Source organism: Microplitis mediator, chromosome 1, assembly GCF_029852145.1.
Source record: "Microplitis mediator isolate UGA2020A chromosome 1, iyMicMedi2.1, whole genome shotgun sequence".
In the NCBI taxonomy this organism is placed as follows: domain Eukaryota; kingdom Metazoa; phylum Arthropoda; class Insecta; order Hymenoptera; family Braconidae; genus Microplitis; species Microplitis mediator.
This window is the reverse complement of record NC_079969.1, coordinates 25,929,742-25,949,419: the sequence shown is the minus strand read 5'-3', so window position 1 is coordinate 25,949,419 and position 19,678 is coordinate 25,929,742. Positions and strand designations below refer to the sequence as shown.

General features: G+C 32.8%; 3 protein-coding genes across 9 annotated transcripts; 1 reads left to right on the top strand and 2 right to left on the bottom strand.

Moving 5' to 3' along the window:
• Positions 1-215: 215 nt before the first annotated feature.
• On the bottom strand, positions 216-4,715 carry LOC130665534 (cyclin-dependent kinase 8). The gene is made up of 11 exons (XM_057465978.1): positions 4,487-4,715; positions 4,128-4,230; positions 2,667-2,777; positions 2,439-2,579; positions 2,169-2,358; positions 1,385-1,499; positions 1,214-1,312; positions 1,052-1,124; positions 869-966; positions 683-788; positions 216-583 (listed from the first exon to the last, which is right to left on the bottom strand). Exons 1-11 carry the CDS (start codon positions 4,615-4,617, stop codon positions 389-391), a joined length of 1,362 nt encoding a protein of 453 aa, XP_057321961.1. The 5' UTR covers positions 4,618-4,715; the 3' UTR covers positions 216-388.
• Positions 4,716-7,115: 2,400 nt separating this feature from the next.
• On the top strand, positions 7,116-10,405 carry LOC130667429 (probable ATP-dependent RNA helicase DDX27). Its single transcript, XM_057468997.1, has 4 exons — positions 7,116-7,314; positions 7,928-9,905; positions 9,977-10,058; positions 10,149-10,405. The coding sequence occupies exons 1-4, from the start codon at positions 7,228-7,230 to the stop codon at positions 10,324-10,326; spliced, it is 2,325 nt and encodes a 774-aa protein (XP_057324980.1). The 5' UTR covers positions 7,116-7,227; the 3' UTR covers positions 10,327-10,405.
• A 1,426-nt stretch (positions 10,406-11,831) lies between these two features.
• LOC130667396 (sister chromatid cohesion protein PDS5 homolog B) lies at positions 11,832-19,475 on the bottom strand. 7 transcript variants are annotated; one of them, XM_057468948.1, is made up of 9 exons: positions 19,036-19,259; positions 18,895-18,922; positions 18,444-18,590; positions 17,978-18,363; positions 16,822-17,029; positions 13,690-16,500; positions 13,527-13,562; positions 13,367-13,417; positions 11,832-11,895 (listed from the first exon to the last, which is right to left on the bottom strand). In XM_057468948.1, exons 3-9 carry the CDS (start codon positions 18,522-18,524, stop codon positions 11,842-11,844), a joined length of 3,627 nt encoding a protein of 1,208 aa, XP_057324931.1. In that variant the 5' UTR covers positions 18,525-18,590; positions 18,895-18,922; positions 19,036-19,259; the 3' UTR covers positions 11,832-11,841. The 7 variants fall into 7 exon arrangements, with proteins under 7 accessions (XP_057324931.1, XP_057324949.1, XP_057324956.1 ...); XM_057468966.1 differs by having other exon boundaries at positions 19,052-19,259; XM_057468973.1 differs by lacking the exons at positions 18,895-18,922; positions 19,036-19,259 and adding an exon at positions 19,357-19,475.
• Between the last annotated feature and the right edge of the window lie 203 nt (positions 19,476-19,678).

Below are 19,678 nucleotides of genomic sequence, written 5' to 3'. Positions count from 1 at the left end.
CACCGGACATCGGCTGCACAGGATGCTAACAGATATGTACTGACGATGATGACCAGCTGGTAGTTTGATGTTACTCAGCAGGACAAATGGCTTCTCGATAATCGATGACGTTAACGAGCTGACTGTGAGCTGAATTAAGCAGAACCGCTGACAAGATTTTTCCTTCCGTCATGAACGGACGAAATAAGAGTAGAGAAAAGAATTAAATAAATTCATTTGTATTTATAATATAAATAGCATTGCATTGTCATAAATCTGTTGGGAATATACAATTCTATATGATGTTTGCAGTTGACAGTGCTGACGTTCAACGTTCCTGATAATAAAATTTAATTATGAAAAAATTATCAGCACGATCGGGCTAGGGACTGGCGGTGGCGGTGGTCGACTAGTAACGCTGATGAAAGTTTGCGGGCTGAGTTGGTTGGGCCGTAGAGTAGACCATTCCAGGTGGCTGCTGGTGAGTCATTGCATGACTTTGATGCTGGTGGAACTCGGGAGCGCCGTGAGTGCCCAGCCTCGCTCGTTTTGGATTTTGTCCGTGATTATGCTCGTTATTCCCTTGCTGCGGTTGATTCGGTTGCTATAATAAATGGTTTTGCGTTTTACTTCATTTATATTCTCAGGATTATTTTTATTTTTAGTTATTATTGTAATGATAACGTTGACTTTGCAAGTTTACCGTTTGCTGCTGGTTCTGACGAGCTTTGTTTTCAGTCTTTTCATCGGTATCGTCGTCCGTCAAGAATTCTCTTTTAGGATACGGGATCGGACATCCAGCAAAAATACTGATAAAAAATATTTAAATTAAAAAATAAATTACATGGCAAAAGTAAATATTTATCTTTGTTATTAAAATCAATCATACTCTTGAGTTGGCAGTGGCTCTTCTTGAAAGTAGGCGTCTTGCATCGAATGCTCAGATGTTATCCGTTTATTAGGATCCATCATCAGCAATTTTTGTAACTGTATTTTGTTGTAAAAAAAAACTAATGTGTCATTAAAAATAATTACCAAGTTTATCTAAGTCATTTATTTTATTTATCTTTACCAAATTGAACGCTTTGCTATCGGGTTTTATTTTATGCCGATCCATGTACTTGGTAAGTGAACAATTGGCGTAACTGTAAGTACAAATAAATACCTCATTATTTATTATTTATCTATGTAAGCTTTGCCATTTTTTTCACCGACTTTTAAGTAAATCTCTTACTTGGATCGCTTGAAGTCTTTGAGTAATGTAGGATGCTCGGGCATTTTCTTTATGTCCTCCCAGTCCTTTTCTAGTGGGAATCCCATCACATTAAAAATACTAAACAAGAGATATATATAATATAATTACTTGTAGAAATTAATAGACAAAAAAAATGAAAGTTTAACCTACCGATCCAACTGATCATGATGGTAAGGATTACTAGTTTTAATGTCTTCTTGTCTACAATGAAATATTGGCTCGGAAGTTAACAACTCAGCAAATATACAACCAATAGCCCATATATCTATAATTAATTAATTAATTAATTAATTATCGTAGTAATTATTTAGAAATTCCTAATTCCTGGTAAAATTTTTGGTTCCCTAACGTTTCATCCAGACGGTAAATCCGCTACGTTGTAAATCGGTAATGTGCCCTTTTTTCAAAAGTTTTGTGTGTGTAATTACAATAATATGTTAACACACTCACGCTTGCAATGGTATTGAAAAAATTAAATGAGTAAATAAATTTTTATAAAGCCGTAGATTTAATGTCTGCGGGCAAACATTCGTGATACCAAATTTTTAACTTCCCGCTATAAAAATTAAAAATTTTCAAAATTTATAGGAAAAAAATTGATGTTATGTCACCGCTTACAGTCATCATAGCAATGGTTACTACAGAAACTTGTCAGTTTTGATCCGATATTTGAAAATCGATATACGAAAAATAAAAATTAAAAAAATGTTTTTTTTTTTAGGTTTTTTTTCGTATAACTCTTAAACTACTTGCCCGATTTGCCTCAAAATGTAATCAGTTCTAAGTCTACGCACGACAAAAGTTAATTTTTTTTTTGAGCTCAAAAATTTTCAAATTATAACAGATTCGAACTTTCTGAGCTCGAAAACAGCAGGAAGTTTTAGAATTGGTCAATTGTTATTCAAATTTTTTCTCTACATTCCAATATATTTACCGATAGCTTTTGTATAATGCCTCGCTCCTAGTAATAATTCAGGTGCTCTGTACCAAAATGTAACAACAACAGGATCAAGATCAGCCAGAGGTTTCAAAGGAGCGTTGAACAAACGCGCAAAACCCATGTCCGCTATTTTAACTCTGCCTCTTTCGTTTCCTTCTCCCATTACCAAAATATTCGCCGGTTTCTGACGACAGAACCATCGATTAGTTAATTAATTACCACCAGTTGTAACTGATAATTAAGTACTTTATTAAATTAAGTTACCAAGTCTCTGTGGAGAACCCAATTGGAATGTAAATAATGAATACCATTGAGAATTTGGTACAACAACGACTTGACCATTCCTTTTGGCACCATCACTGGTTTTTTGTTAGCTTTAGCAGCTCTATGAAATTTAATAATATGCTGTCAATAAATAAATAACAATTACTATATGTCTATATATATTTATTAGCAAACTAAATTAACTGCAAATAAATAATAAATAATTACCCATAGATCATGTTCCGCAAAATCAAAAAGTAACGACACTTTTCTGTCATTGTGAGAAAGAAATACCCTAATAAGCGTAATGACATTGATATGCTTCAATTCCCTGAGTAACTAAAATTATAATAAATTATTTTTGAATAATTTTCTCGTGTATATTTTTTTTTTCAATTTTCTGATGACAATTAAAAATATTAAAATTGTCAGATGTCAGTTACTCTCAGCATCATATTGAAATGATGCTAAAAGTAACAGTCATTAAAAAAATTTAATTACTTTGAATAAACCGAGTCATGGAACCCTCTTTGTTTATTGAAAATAAATAAATTTTTTCAATGACTTCTATATTTAACGTCATCTAAATATGATATCTATGGTATTTTTTATTATCTAGTTAATTGTCATCAGATAAATTTAAAAAAATTAACACAAATAAATTTTTTAAAATTATTTACATGCATTTTTTTAAATTTTCGCCTGTCAGTATTTACTCGGTTTATTCAAAATAATAAAATTTTTTTAATGACTGCTACTTTTAGCATCATTTCAATATGATGCTGCGAGTAACTGACATCTGGCAATTCTAATATTTTTGGTTCCATGACAACTGATCCCAGACAACTGATCTCCCACAAATAATCACACGATAATTGATCCCACAGACAACTGATCCCACTGACAAATTTATAAAATAATTAATTATTAATTAATTACTATGACATGAGTAATTAAAATTCACTGTTGTAAATATAAAGAGTTAAATTATGTAAATTAGTTGTTGATAAACATCAATTGACCACCAATTGTTGATGGGATCAGATGTCAGTGGGATCAATTTGTAGGGATCACTTGTCGTGATATAAAATTGCTGGGATCAGTTGACGGCATATCAACAAAGTGGATACTAACAGACGAAAATTAAAAAAAAATGCATGTGAAAAATTTTCTTGAGGATGTTTTTTAAAAATTTATGATAACAATTAAGTAGATAATTAAAAAATACTGAAATTTTTAAATGTCAATTACTTTCCGCATCATATTGAAATGATGCTAAATGTAGTAGTCATCAAAAAAATTGATTTATTTTTAATGAACGAAGTAAATACTGACAGGTAAAAATTTTTTAAAATTCATGTGAATAATTTTCAAAAAATTTCTTGTGGATGTTTTTTAAAAATTTATATGATGACAGTTAAGTAGATAATTAAAAATACTAAAATTGTTAGATGTCAATTATCTTCAGCATCATATTGAAATGATAATGAAAGTACCAGTCATTAAAAAAATTTATTTACTTTCAATAACAAAGTGAATACTGACAGACAAAAATTAAAAAAAAATGTCTGAATAATTTAAGAAATTTTGTATGACAATTAACTAGGTAATTAAAACCACAAAAATTGTTGGATGTCAATTACTTTCAGCATCTTATTTAACACTGTGAATTACAAATTAGATACTTACAGCAATTTCTCTACAAGCGGACATTGACAGTCCTGTTCCTTCGATTTGTTTAAGACCAAAGTCTTTGGTGTCTGGCCTAGACTTGAACTCGCTGTCAGACACTCTGATTAAATAAAAAAATCAAATAACTAAATTATGATCTACAGTACTCACATATATTTTTACAAATTACAAATGAAACTAGAAGTTTGTCAGGTCCAGAATTTAAATTTAATTGCAAAAACTCCGATCACCCGGGAGTAAGGGCTATAATTTTATCAAAAAGTCAAAAAAATAAAGAGCAATAATTTAAATTGGACAGAGTGTGCAAGTTACGATAATTGACAGACAATAAATAAATTAAAATAACAAAAGCTAACCCTTCTTTTCGGCGAGCTTTGTAGACGTGTCCATAAGTACCTCTGCCGACTTTACACCCTTCGAATTCAAATAAATCCTCGACCTTGGTCCTGTCTTTCTGTGTTTTTATTTTGAATTCGTAATCCATCATATTTTACGTTATCTAAACACTATTTTTATTGAAGTCATCAACTATTTTTTGAAGTATTGTTTTTCATTAAAATATAATTTACACAATAAACTAATCCAGCATCAGCGCCCTCGTTGTTTTTTATTTAATTGTTTAGACAAGGGTTCATTATTATCAGCAGATGGTTCGAAAAAGTACCAGCAGTCAAAGATGCGAATAGTTCTGATATTCTGATAAATTAGTAACTTATTAATTAAATTACATATCTGTGTACTTGTTTGCTGAGAAAATTTAATAATTTTTTCACAGCAATAAAAAATTTTTTAATTTTATTTTAAGTGAAGATTTGGTCCAGAGAATTTTCAAAATTTTTAAAAAGGTCGTGGGAACAATGATTTTAAATTAGCGCGCGAAAATGTGCTGCCATCTCCAGTCTTCTGAAAGTTTAAATTCAAAACTAATTTACAATGGCGCCACTCAGCAAAATTTGAAAATACGGTAGTCAAAATAAATTAGTAATTTAGTAACTGTCGTATCTTTATATAAGAATGTGAATTTACGTCGAATTATAATCAATTTTTTTTTTAATTTCGTAAAATATGAAAATTTCTATTAAAAAAAAAAAAAATATACACTTGTAGAAAATTCAAAAATCTAGAAGTGTATTTTTTAAAAATATTTTTTTCTTTATAATTTATCGTTTTGAAAAAAATGCAAAAATTTGTGAATTTTAAAAAGTGTGAATGTTGCAGATATAAGAGAATTTATAAATTTTAAATTGTCTGTTAATTACATGAGTGTAAATATAGTAGACATCAGACAAATTTTAAAATATAAACAAAGAGAGTAAATAATTAAAAAAATATTTATAAAAAATGCACTTATTAATTTCAAAATTTTTAAAATGCGCATTTTTTTAAATTTTATTTTATTATTTTTTACTCTGTTAATTATTTTAAATTTGTCTGATGTCTGCTACATTCACACTCATGTTAATTACAAAATCTGTTAGCTACAAAATCATTGAAAGAAAAATATTGAAAGTTGGTTTAGGAAAAGATTCTCCGTTCACCAAAGATCACGATACGGACAGAACAAGTAAGCTGGAAAAAGATGCTTTTTATCATCAGGACGCGACGAAAACACGAGTAAGATCGTGGCTCAAGAAAAAATTTTTTGTGTTACTTGAGTGGATGAGCACCAAGTGTTATGTTGCGGTTTTGATTGACACGTGAAATTAGAAAACAGAGCAGTTCCGACAAGATCTGGATACAACACGGGTTATCTTCCCGCTTGTTGACCAAGATACCAAGATGGTATTTTTATGCGGAAAAGGGGATTGTTCCGTACGGCACATCGTGGTCAATGACAACATCCCTCATTTCGACGCCGTCAATCAAATAGGCAAATTAGGAAACATTGGCAGCATGTCTGCTCCCAAAGAGGGCTGTGAATGTCCAACTACTTGAGATGAATAGAATACTGCCGTTGTCTGCGAAAAACGTAGCTTCAATATCATATTCAAAACTTAATATCAGAATGGTACAATAAATAATTTGGTTCATCCGTCCGCTAATTATTGTAAGATATCTATGATCATTAAAACTTTTGTCTTGTGTAAGTATAATCTCTATATTTAAGCCTACAAGTTCCTACAGAAATCTCTGATTCTATGTTTAATAATTTCACATTATCGTAATAGATGTGGTTCTAACACATTCAAAGAGTGATAGTAATTTTTTTTTCCAAGTTTTAAGATTCTCTTTAGTTCTAATTAGGTTGAATACCAAAAAGTTATTAGTTTTGCTGTTATCTTATTTAAGACTTTTACAAAAATTAATATATAAGTTTCGTTTATATTTTGTTTTATACTTGTAGTTTGTACGTTTTATTTGTGGAAAAATTTGAAAAAAAGCACTTTCTCATTACTTATAGTAATTAACTCTAATTTTAGAATATATAAATTCTGAAATAAGTATCTTACCAGGAACACTACAATAAGGGTGGGCGCCATCTCGTGGCAAGCATCGGTGACTTCTCTCTCCTACATATATATTTTTTTTCCGAAGAAATTATTCCCTTGGTTTAAACAACTTTTTTTTCTCGGTTGAAACATACAAAAATTCTTACGCTAAAAGAATAGTACTTATACCGAAAAAATTGTTTTCTTGAAAAAAAAAAAAAAAATACAATATTGCTACAAAAAACTAACACCTTCTTCAAAAAAAATTTCTCTCATATTAAAAAACTCTTAAAGCAAGAAAAAAATTTTCGATTTACGCATAAAAATACGTTGACTTGAGGGAAAAAAATTTTGATTCAAAATAAAAAATTTGAGATAATTATTTACTTTTTACAAAAGTCTCAGAATGTTGTCCTTCAAAAGAGTAAGTCGCCGTCGATTTTTAATTCAAGTTTTAAAAACAAATTTAATTTCCCGCCGTTACTACATATTGACATTACAAACCGAAAGCTTCCGTAAATTCCCGACGGCGACTTACTTTCCGAGAGGACTTTAGTAGTCATCCCCACTGATAATTACCGTCACACGTGAGCACGTGTGTTTTTAAAATAACCTATAAATTTATTTTTTAAATTACGAAAGTTTAATAATTAAGTAATTAATTAATTATGAGTAAATACGATTTAATAAAAACAATTGACGATGATGAGGAAGTTGAAAATTTTTCTGATAATTCAGAATTTGGTGATGACGATGTGAGTAATTTTTTACATTATTTATAATTTATTAATAACGATACTCAAAGTACCATAAATCTGACAATTATTTTATTTTTTTTTTTAAATTAAATATATTATAAATTACGCGGCAAAATTTTTAAAAATCCATATGCGTTTTTTAAATTTTCTGTATTTAATTATTAAAAAAAAAATGTTAGCTGCCTTCTGCTTTCATGATCATGATTAAGTAATTAATGATCCTGAAGTCAACAGGCAATTAACAATTTCCGCATTCTTTTTTCAAAAACTCAATTACAAAAAAATAAAAATACGTACATGTAGAAAATTAAAAAAACTAAAGGTGCAATTTTTCAAAATATTCTTTTTCTATAATTTATCATCTAAAAAAAAATCAAAAAATTATCAGACGTCGGCTAAGTTCACTAATGAGGGTAAATGTACCAGACATGAGACAATTTATAAATTTAAATAAATGCGCGTGCTGATTTTTCATTGATGTAAATACGCATTTTTTTATTTTTATTTATTCAAAAATTTCAAAAATTTCCACTTGCCAATTACACTCACACTGTAGTTCAGTATCATAATTAATGATTGATGATAATTCTTATTTAATTAATTAAAATAGGTCCAGCCTCACAAAGAAAAATCAGTAGACGAAAAGAAAAAAGATTTCGATACCAAGTTCACATTTGTAAGTGACGCATCGGAGTACAATAAAGACACTTGGAATGATTTGAATAAATATATTAAGCGCAAAGCCAAATTCAAGCTTGATGATAAGATAAAACGCGTTCGCCGTGAGCAGAATGTTGAAGAACATCCGATCAAAGTCGATGATGATGATGATGAGGATGCTGATGGCCATCATACTGATGATGATAATGATGAAGATGGAGATGGAGGCATCTACCTGTCGGATGACGAGATGAAGAAGGACACGTTCAAGACTAAAGAACGCAAAGGCAAAAAGAAGAATGACAAAGCGGACATCATGGATTTCGAGGAAACGGCAACAGCGGACAACTCCGCGACATTTTATCAAATGAACCTGTCGAGGCCGCTACTAAAAGCCATCACTACGATGAATTATGTCCAGCCGACGCCGATCCAAGCAGCGACGATTCCCGTTGCGTTGATGGGTCGCGATATTTGCGGTTGTGCCGCAACCGGAACCGGTAAGACAGCAGCGTACATGCTCCCTACACTGGAACGACTGCTGTACAAACCCGTCGACGGACCAGCGATCACCAGAGTAGTGGTTCTGGTGCCTACTCGAGAGCTGGGTGTCCAAGTGTACCAAGTAACGAAACAACTGAGCCAGTTTACCAACATAGAGGCCGGATTGGCGGTCGGTGGTCTCGATATCAAGGCCCAGGAAGCCGCTTTGCGTAGAAACCCTGATATTATTATAGCGTCGCCAGGTCGTTTGATCGATCACATTCAAAATACTCCTAATTTTACGCTGAACAGCATCGAAGTATTGATTATTGATGAAGCCGACCGGATGTTCAATGAAGATTTCGAGACCCAGTTGGGGTGCATTGTCAAGGAATGCTCGAGGAGCCGGCAAACGATGCTGTTCTCTGCTACAATGACGGAAAAAGTAAAGGATCTGGCTGCTGTTTCTTTGGACAGACCGGTTAAGATATTTGTCGACAGTAACATTGACGTTGCTTTCAATCTAAGACAGGAGTTCATAAGAATCAGGGCCGGCCGCGAAAAAGATCGGGAAGCTATTCTTGCTGCTCTGATATGCAGGACATTCAGGGACCACACGATCGTCTTCGTGCAGACGAAGAAACAGGCCCACAGGCTTCACATTGTCTTGGGGTTGCTGGGCATTCAGGTGGGAGAGTTGCACGGGAACATATCGCAGCCCCAGCGTTTGGAGAATTTGAGGAAATTTAAAGACGCTGAGGTTGACGTCTTGGTGGCGACTGATGTCGCGGCGAGAGGTCTGGATATCAGTGGGATTAAAACTGTTATCAACTTTGTGATGCCGGCTACGTTGGAGCATTACATTCATCGGGTAGGTCGTACTGCTCGGGCGGGACGAGTTGGTGTCTCGGTATCTCTTGCCGGGGAGGAAGAGCGCGTGCTAGTTAAAAAAATTATAAAGAATGCTAAAAATCCAGTAAAGAATCGTATAATTGCTCCCGATATAATTGAAAAGTACAACAAGAAACTTGAATCTCTGGAGCCGGATGTGGAAAAAATACTCCAGGAACAAAAAATGGAGAAGGAAATTGCCAAGATTGAGAATCAGACCAACAGAGCGGAAAAATTGCTCCAAGAAGAAGAGGGCCCTCGTAGAAACTGGTTCCAGACTTCTAAAGAAAGAAAACTCGAGAAAGATAAACTGAAGTTGACCGAAAAAATAAAAACCAAAAAAGAAAAAAATGACGGGCCCAGTAATTTGGTTGCTAATAATAAATTAAAGAAAAAGAAGAAGGAACCAGAGTTGGATCCAGCAGAAGCCAGAGCTCTAAAGGAATTGGAAAAAGTTGCTGCTTATCAAGCCCGCCTCGTTAAAAAGAAGGGCAAGATGAAGAAAATTCGAACTGTCATCGAAGACGGCGATAGAAGAACTTCTGATAAAAAAGGCAATTGTCATTTTAAAAAATTAATTAATTATTTTTTAAACTTTTCTAATTAATTTTTATTTTTTTTTTAGGTCCCAAGAAACGATCCAAGTCATCATTCACTAACGATCTTACGGACACAAGTAAAAAAGGCGTTAAACGTTTGCGTTATGAGTAAGTCCACGTCATCAATAAAACAAAAATTAATTATTATTATTATTAAATATGACAGTTAATTAATAAATAAAATTATTCAATTTACAGCGCGAATAAAGTACAGAGAGAAACGTCTGGGAAAGTCCGGGGAAAGTCAGGAGCTCCTGGAAAGAAACCGATGTCAGGAAAGAGTCCGATGCCTGGAAGAAAATCAATGCCGGGAAAAAAACCATTTACTAAAAAAGGACCTGGAAGAGGTGGAGCACAAAAGTCGAAGAGACGATAGAATAAAAAATTAATGAATTAAATGTAAATTAAAGTTTAATTATCAAGATCAATATAATGCCATTATATTCATAACTGAATATTTTTTCTATACTCGTTCATTGTTCAATCAATTTTTTTTTATTTTTCTTCCTTTTATTATATAACCAATACAATTCGTCACGGATCCTCGGAATTTGTCAGCTTGCAAGTCCGATAAGTAATCAATTAATCACAGAAATTGTAATGCAATTCAATTACACGCTATTTTTCTCTTTACTTTAATAATTAATTAATATTTAGTTAGAAAATGATTTTACAATCTATTGTTTTGAGTACTTTCATTTTCAGTACTTTAATTGTTAATTATTATTATTATTATTTCTAGTTATTTACTTAAAGTCTTACTAAAAAATTTTATGAACAAGTTTGAGTAGAATTGCGCTGCAATTTCTGTGAAAAATATATCAATTATTTTTTTTTATTTTATAATTTTAATTGTCATTAATTAATTAATTATTATTTTACGCGACTTAAGTCACCCGTCAAATTCATTCACACATTTCTCAAATTCTCTCATTAATTCATTACATATTAATATTTATATATATATGATACCTATTTCTTAAAGTATGACGTTTTTTTTTTTAATTTTTTTAATAAAAAAAAATAAAAATTTCAAATGAATGCAATTTTGGTCAACTTTTTTTTTACAAGTGATCGATTTATTCCAATCAATATTTAACGTATAATAAATGAAATTACTTATTTTTTTTTTTTTTTTTTTTCTATTAAAAAAAGTAACACAAGACAGAGAACACTCGCGATAAAAAAAAATATAATTTAGAAATTACCAATAAAATTAAAAACAAACATTAAATAAATTTATCATTTATCATCAAGATAAATATTAATTTGACATTTATATTTATATATATATATTTATATTTGTTTTTTAATAATAATTATAATGATGATAGAGAACAATGTGATGAAATAATTTTACTCTTAATTTTTAAATAAAAATTACTGAGTTTCTTAACATTGATATAATAAAGACAGTATAAAATCAAGGGTACATTTAAATCTACATACTTATTTATCTTTTTTTTTCTTTTTCTCTTTATTTATTAATGAAAATGTTACTTTTTTAAGAAGCGATAGCGACAGTAGTTTAACTTTGTGTTTTTATTTTAAATATTTACTCAATGAAACCATAATCGCAATCACTCAAACTAGCCAGCGCTAATGCCAATCTTATGATCAAAGTTTAATATAAACAGAAAAAAAAAAGTACAAGTCGTAATAAAAATAATTGTTATTATAAATTGATCAAGATTGAATGTATCCTCAACAGCTTATAATCTAAGAATACGCGAACGACTTAGGTATATTAATTGTTGTACATAACCAAAATATTCTGTTTTCTAATTTATAGTGCTTAGTTTTTTTCTTTAGATTTGCGATTAATTATCGCAGCAATTAATCCCCATTTCAATTCAATTCTTTTTTTTTCTTCACTCAACATTTCATACAATTATTTACTTATTTTATCTGATTCTCTTGCTCTTTTCGCTGGTGGTTCATCAATCTGTAAAAAAAAAATTGTTCTTCTTAGTATTTTACTAAATAGTTCAGTAGTGAGACAAGGGATGAAACAGCACGATTTCAGACCAGGGTTAAGTTGACTGACTTCACTCTCAGTCTAAAATGTTTTATCCTGAGTTACATACTAGATTTTTCATGATTACTTGCACTGGTACTTGAAGTTTCATTATCAGCAGCCAGTCAGGAACAAGCAAATTTAAGACCAATAGTGTCATCAATTATTAGCGTAAGCGTACACGAAGAAAAATGTTGGCTCAAAACAACAATTTTTATTATGCCGTCGACTAAACTTGAAACAGGAAGTGAAGCATCCAAAAATTTGTTATGCTCTTATCAGGGGTTATTAAATATTTTCGGCTGAGTTTTTTTTTTAGAACCAAAATCTCTAAATACAAAATACAGACCGCATATTGATGCACTACTGTCTAATCTAGCGAAGTGCGCTTTAATTGTTTGACAATATTTGTTTGTTTAAGAGAAAAACTAGGCCAAAGTTTCCATTTACTGCACAAGTGCAACAAAGATAGTACCGTTCGTGGACTTGAGTGTAATAGAGAAAGAAGTACGAACCCTTGTTATAAAAAATTATTATGCCGCATCACAAGTATTATAATGTATGAAAGTAATTATTATTAAAGCTTATCAATAAGTTTCTCGCGCGTAGTAAGTGTTATGATACAGCATAATAATTTTTCATAGGAGTACATTAATTTTTTGGATGCTTCCCTTCTTGTTTCAAGTTTGGTCGACAGCATAATAATAATTGGTAGGTTTCGAGCCAACATTTTTCTCCGTGTAAATTGTCATTTGCAATTTATAATGAAACAAAAACTATAAGTACTACTTATTATTCACATTAATTTTTATAAATTTTATCACAGTCAGAACTGTCACGTACGTAAAATTAATGGTCTGAAATTACTATTAAATAAATGACAAGTAGAGTAAGAGCACCAGTACCCAGTCCCAAACCAGTAGCCATCCACCTCATGTTAAATTATATCTATATAAATTTTGAGCGAATGATAAAATATATGACTGACTGGCTACTGGTTAGAAGCTGGGTACTGGTGGTCTTATCCTATCAGTTTAAATTGCGAATGTCTTCAATTAACGGGCAGAAACTTTCAAGGGACGAAACGTAAAAGTTTCTGCCCGCTTTGCTGATATTAATTCGCGGCATTTTACTGAAATAAGTTTGTTTCTATTGGCTATAGAGACACTGAAACTTAAAGTTCGATGCTGGTATCATGATATAGTAGATTACACAGCTAGGGAGGAAAGTAGGACATTCTAACCCCAGTGGCAAACACCCAGATTGGGCCGTTTTACTTTCTCTGCGAACAGAGCGGGAATTTATACTTTCAGTACAGGTATGGTGCAAATAAAACCATCGGTCCCCAATAATTATTTATAGTAAAAAAGACTGAAGACTAAAAATAAATTAAATTTACCTCTTCTTCCATACCAGGCAATTGAATTCTAGTTTCTGACGCTTCCGCAGGCTAAAATAACAAATAAACAGTCAGTATTTTTTTTAAACAATCAACGAAGTTTATCAACAATTCACATAAATAACAAAGTAAATCAGTTTTATTAAACAATAGCCTTTACCTGTGCATCAATACATTCCATTTCTCCAATATGCAGCTTGAAAATTAATTCCGTTATAATTTAAAAAATTTTCAAGCTCACATTTAAATAAACTCGTGATTTAAATTTTTCATCAATTAATTAATTAACTAACAAATAAAAATAAAAATAATGAAATACTTACTCGGGCATCAGTTTCATTAGGTCCGATTCCAACTTCTTTTTGCTGTTTAGCCTTCGCCCTCCTGCCGGGTTTGTCATTAACGAGATTAAGAAGTGTATTTTTACCCTTGGGACTTGTCATGTTGACTTGCATCTCTGGGGGCAAGTAGCTCATTGCTATATTAGACGATAGGTCATCCGAGCGTTTGAAGTACATCGTTGGGATACGGGATTCGCTTGGGAATTCTTTCATATCGAAATTTGTGGTTTTAGTATAAATAACATTCATAGCAAGATCACAGACTGCCCATAATTTGCAGTTCATGATGTGATCATCAGGCCTCAGCGCATCTTTGTGTGTCTTCATCCGCTCAATGAGATTTTTGTAGAATCCATAACAGTAGTACTCGTTTTTTGTAATAAGAGGCTCAAGAATGAACCAAAGACACGACTGGATTGTCTTCATCTGGCTGGCGTCCAGGTGATCAGTGAATTCCGGGTCATGGGCTAACACTGGGACAGCAAATACTAGCATGTAGTCCGGCAGAATGTGAGGCAACTGTCCCATAGCACGCTCACCAGTACCCACAGACAAGGCTTTAACGTAATCTCTCCTCCGGTTTATATCCGTCTGCATGTGTGTCTTGAGCAGATATTTCAACTTCTTGTCCTGTTCCTTGCCAGCAAGTGCATAGTAGCCCATGAAGTCGAGGGGTAAACATTTGTTGGGAATTCCCGTGCCAAGACCGCGGTGTAGTTTGACGCTAAACGCTTCTCTTACTTCTTTCACGTCGTCAGTCATCAGTTGTGATAAATTATAAAACTGTTCGGCTGTGAACTGATCACCTACGCCCTTTTGTTCGCATATTTTAAGCATTGAACAACCGGCCTGAAGTCTCAGCCAGCTCATTTCCGCCCGACTGAGACGTCCCTGCTGAAGCAAGTCGCCTTTATTTACGACAAACGCATTCAACATTCTAAAAGTCTTTTGAGCTGACAGATTGTCGGTCTTGAGTCCCAGTAACCAACGCGCCATGCATTTCAATCCCTCTAATCGACACCGTGTCTCTTCTGGCAGCTGATCTTCGGGACACCAGTCACCCTCGATTGAATTTGCTGTCGACTCGCTGTTTTCCTTGACCAGCAACTCTTTAACTATTTTCCTAGAGACCATATTTTTTATTTGTACATGATATTTGTCTGGTAAATTGTAAGCAATATGTCCCAGGGTTACTATTGACGTTCTGTAGTGCTCAGATGTTGGTATGAGAGTTGTCTTAATTCTCTCAATTATTTCAGGGAATATTGTGTCGTGTATGTTTGTCATGTTAACGAAGAGACAGCGTATCGCTTGCTTAGCTTGCTTTGGTGTACCAGTCAGCGCAAAATTTTTGCACATTGGTACCATTATGTTCATAATATCCGGCGCTACTTCATACAGCGGCCGGTACTTGCCCAGGAAAGTAAATATTGACAGCACCAGAGCTCCAACCATTTCGTCTTCCAGCTCGAGTAAGTGGATCAGCTGCTTCAAGATGTCGTTGTGCAGAAAATGAGGCCCGAATACGAAAGACAAAATTACAAGAAGTCTCAGACCTTTTTCACCAGCGTTATTTGGGTTCAAACCAATCTCTTCAATGGTGTTACCGCCTTTCAAACAGTCCTCGACGTAGCCAATTAGTATTCTGATGGCTTCCTCATCAATAGTAACCGAGCTTACACGTTCAAGTAACATTTTAATTGTATTGTAATACAGATTCGTCATCACCGGCTGTCCTAATTTCTTCAGTACTGTTGTTATTGTCTCCGTGCACTCTTTGCAGGAGACATTTGGCCGGACTATGGTCTCCATGCCTTGTAAAAGTGAGGGATCTTTCTTCATATGTGCGCTGAACTTCTGTAAAAACTCCATGGCTTTCATCGGATCCGGGAGAAAACGCGATATCTGGAGAATTTTACTCATCAGCTCGGAGTTTGCCTCCGTTTTCTTTACTATTTCAAGCCACTCGGCGACGGCTCTGCGCACGGCCAGTTGGTGCTTCTGCAACTCAACGAAAGCCTTTGATGCATGATCGTCAATGGTACCGAGTAGATGGTACAGCTTCTTCATTCTCTCCTCAGCAGGCAGCTGATAAGGTACAAGGCAAGTATTCAAAAGTCTCTCAACTAATAATCTATCTTCCATACCAGTCATGTAGTAGCCGTGCAAAATTTTATCCTTGATCCAGGTGACAGCTTTCTTGGTAGCCTGGGGAACATCAGCGTCGTTTAAATGTTTTTTGTAAATTAACGCCAGCCCGGACATGGCTTCTTTCCTGATCTTGAACTTTTTATCGAGAGTCCTTTCTTTGACGAACTCCAGAAGGTCTTCGCTGTCGGAAACTACTTCAAAGTCCCGTCTCGCTGTTGACACGATAGCCATGACGACTTCGTATCTGACATTCTCGTCCGCGTCATGTTGACGCAACTTTAGAGTTTCCGTGATGTCTTTACGCAACTCTGGATGATTTAGCAGAAAGTGCATTGAATACTGAACACACTTTGTTCTAATAGCTACACTTATATCATTAAATCTGCCCAAAAACGCACGCCACAGTGATGTGTGCTGTGAGGCCAATTGTGAACCTTTTTCAGAAAACATTCGCGCCAAAAGTGCCACCGCATTGAGACGTTCGGTTTCAGATGATGATTTTAATTTACATTCCAGTTGTGGAAGAACTGAGATCAGTACAGATGGACAGATATGATTCAACTCATATATTAAATCGTATACTTTTTTACATATCTGTAATTCTTTTTCTTCTTTGCCAAGTATCAGTACGTGATTGAAAAACTGTAATTTTTAATTTATAAAATAAATTATTATATTTGTTCATATAAATTTATCAGTTCCAGGTGAAAAAATATAAAAAAAAATATACCCATTGCTAATGATTTAATTTACGAGCAGAGACCGCGATTTTTCAGTGATACCGAAATTGATAATACAAGTCATTGACACTATTTGTAAATCAGTTTGGATCTAGAGATTTATACTGATAAATATATACATAAATATAATATCTATCGCATGGTTTCTTATATTTGGGATTTTTTTTATAAGATATGACCTGGAACTTGATTGCAAAATATTAATAAAAAAATGACAACTTACTGCTTGTATATATGGTTCCAATGTTTCACTGCATTTGATGATCAACTCTTTAGCAAGACAATAAGCATTTTTCTTCTGTGTTTTATTTGGCTCGACAATATTCATTAGAATAATATCCAAAAGTTCATTACTAACAGTATCGGACTCTGTGATCAGTGGACACAAAACTTCTAACATGAAACTTTTTACTTTGCCAGAGTGCTCATCACTAAAATACAAAATATATAAAGGCGATTATAGTATGTTGTGTGACAAGGGTCGAAACAAAATGATTTCAGACCAGGGTGAAGTTGGCTGACGTCACCCGCAGTCTGAAATCGTGTTTCCTTCTGAGTTACACAGAATTTTTCATGATTACTTGCAATGGAAGTAATCTTTTTTTTGTAATGAAGGGATAACGGCTTTACTGATCAACTTAATTGACACCAAATCCTACAAAAACTATGTGATAAATGGACCTAAGAATAGGAATGCAGTCTAGTCAATTCTCTGCATAGTGCTCACACACTAACTTTCAAGCAACCAATCTTTCTCTATTTTCTTTCGCACACAGTTAAATGCGATATTGTATAACTATCTAGCCCTATTATCTCATATATTGTATATTATATTGTAATTAACTAATGGTAAGATGATAAGTTACCCAATAATTAAATACAGGAAGTCAATTAAGTTGATTAGTTAAGCCGTTATCCCTTCATTACAAAAAATATCAATCTCTGATCGTTTCATAAACTTACAATTAAAAAATTGTAAGTAATTTTTTACGATCCAGAAGTTAACAGACAATTAAAAATTTTTGGATTTTTTTTTCACCAAATGAATTGCAAAAATAAAAAAAAATAAAAATATGCACATGTAGAAAATTTAAAAAACTGTAGGTGCAATTTTTTCAAATATTTTTTTTTTATGATTTACTACTTAAAAAAAAAATTCAAAAATTATTAGACGTCGGCTAACTTCAGGATCATAATTTTTTTTAAATTCTATATCTCGGCGACATTACTACTGCGTTGTCCTTTTTTCAATTAAGGTTTCATTTTTTTTTTTTAATTAATTAAACTTTAACACGCTTACGATAATTAAGTCATTGAAAATTAAAAAAAAGTGGAGGACACTGTCCGAGAATGGCCTTAATAAAAACTAAAGTACTCACTTGACTATTCTAAACATAAGTGAGAAAAGTGTACAAAATATTTCCTGGCAGTCTTCCAACTCAAAGCACATGTTGAATGACTTAACGTACGCCAAATTTTCAAGCAAATAAAAGTATCTTTTGAAAGCTGGGTCTTTGGGATCCTTAAGACCGGCCAGCTGTTTAATGAGGAACAGAAAAATTCCTTTAACTTGTTCTGCATCTTTGTAAGGCGCTTCTGGCGCGTAGACCCTCAAGACATCAGCTATGCAGCATGCGATCAACAGCTGGACGTCTTTGCTCGGGTGCTGGAGAAAATATTCCTCAGCCAAGTGAAGTGCCAGGGGGATGTACTGCTGGTACGCGCCCTCGTCTTGACCCATCGCTTGCAGTGTGTGAGCAAGTGTCTGAAACAAAGTTACCCGCCAGTTATCAATCTTCAATCGCTAAATATCATTTGCCAGCAACCGAAAAAAATTATCAATACCTTCAGCCGCCTGATCAATTCATCGGCACCCAAATCTTCCGTGACTGGCCTGCAAGCCGATGGATAAACAATCTCTGACATCGTCTCTGCTTTTTTTGTTTTCTTTTATCTAATCAAGACCAACAGATTTAGAACACCGTCCAAATTCTGAAAATAAATATCGTACAGTAAATAAATTATTGTTTAATTTTAAATAAATTTTTAAAAATAAAGTAACTGATAAATTTTGACAGGTGGATTTAAAAATAACAGGAACAATAAACAACAAATAATAAAGCATTGGTCAGATAAAATTTAAGGTTATGTCCTTGTACGCACACGTATACAAACTTCTAACGTAAACAAATTAATAGTTTGACTTGATATTGATATAAATAAATAAAAGTAATTTAAAAAAATAAAAATACGTAATAAATTATTTAAAATTTGAATACTGTAATAATATCAGTACCTTAAATTATGCATAGACACCGCACGGCCTATGATTATTGTTGAAAAAAATGTATCAATATAAAGCAAATATATAATCTGTCGTATCGTATACAAGACGAATTATGTTTTTTACTTTTATTTTATCACTTAAATCACTTACTAATAACAATAATTACCCATTTATATAAAAACAATGCGGCTTGGCGGTAATGATGACCGTATTTTAAATAATTTAAACATTTTATTGTTACGTTAAATATCCGCGTATTTGATATATTATTTTATAAAAACCATTAAATGTAGTTTTAGTTTATGATTATGATGATGAACGAACGGTTAACCGTGAATTGAACGACGCGAACCTGTGGTTACTCTACACCTTGAAGTTGGCAGTGCATCATTTTTACCAACTAGTACCAAGACAATTGCCGCGAATTTTTATATAAATAATAATCTGTATAAAAATGAATTTTAAACTTACAATTAAATTACATTTTACTTTCCGGGAATTCAAATTTTTGAATGTCAGTAAATTAACCCGGGAATTATTTGCGGCTAATTTTAAATAAATTTATTTATCCAATACTGATTGTTCAAATAAATAAACAATTGCCACATAGACGATGTCAATTTTTTGCTGCAAGTCAAGACATTTACCATATAGTGATGACAATTTATTCGAAAAATGATTTTTTGAATTTTTTAACTGATGATTTATTAATTTAAAATTTTTTAAAGATTTATTTTAACAGGGTGACGGACTCGGGATGCTGGGGGAAATAATTTATTATTGGCGGGTATCA

Bases quoted from the DNA above. Each gene is read 5' to 3' on its own strand.
- LOC130667396 (XM_057468973.1), bottom strand. From the start codon at position 18,524: ATGTCAGAGATTGTTTATCCATCGGCTTGCAGGCCAGTCACGGAAGAT. The intron at 18,364-18,443 runs GTATTGATAATT...ACTTTGTTTCAG, and splicing joins AATTGATCAGGCGGCTGAAG to ACACTTGCTCACACACTGCA. The intron at 13,563-13,689 runs GTAAGTATTTCA...TTAATTTTCAAG, and splicing joins CTAATGAAACTGATGCCCGA to CTGCATATTGGAGAAATGGA.
- LOC130667429 (XM_057468997.1), top strand. From the start codon at position 7,228: ATGAGTAAATACGATTTAATAAAAACAATTGACGATGATGAGGAAGTT. The intron at 9,906-9,976 runs GCAATTGTCATT...TTTTTTTTTTAG, and splicing joins AAGAACTTCTGATAAAAAAG to GTCCCAAGAAACGATCCAAG. The intron at 10,059-10,148 runs GTAAGTCCACGT...TTCAATTTACAG, and splicing joins GTTAAACGTTTGCGTTATGA to CGCGAATAAAGTACAGAGAG.
- LOC130665534 (XM_057465978.1), bottom strand. From the start codon at position 4,617: ATGATGGATTACGAATTCAAAATAAAAACACAGAAAGACAGGACCAAG. The intron at 2,359-2,438 runs GTAACTTAATTT...TTCTGTCGTCAG, and splicing joins GGGTTCTCCACAGAGACTTG to AAACCGGCGAATATTTTGGT. The intron at 1,125-1,213 runs GTAAGAGATTTA...TTGTACTTACAG, and splicing joins AAAGACTTCAAGCGATCCAA to TTACGCCAATTGTTCACTTA.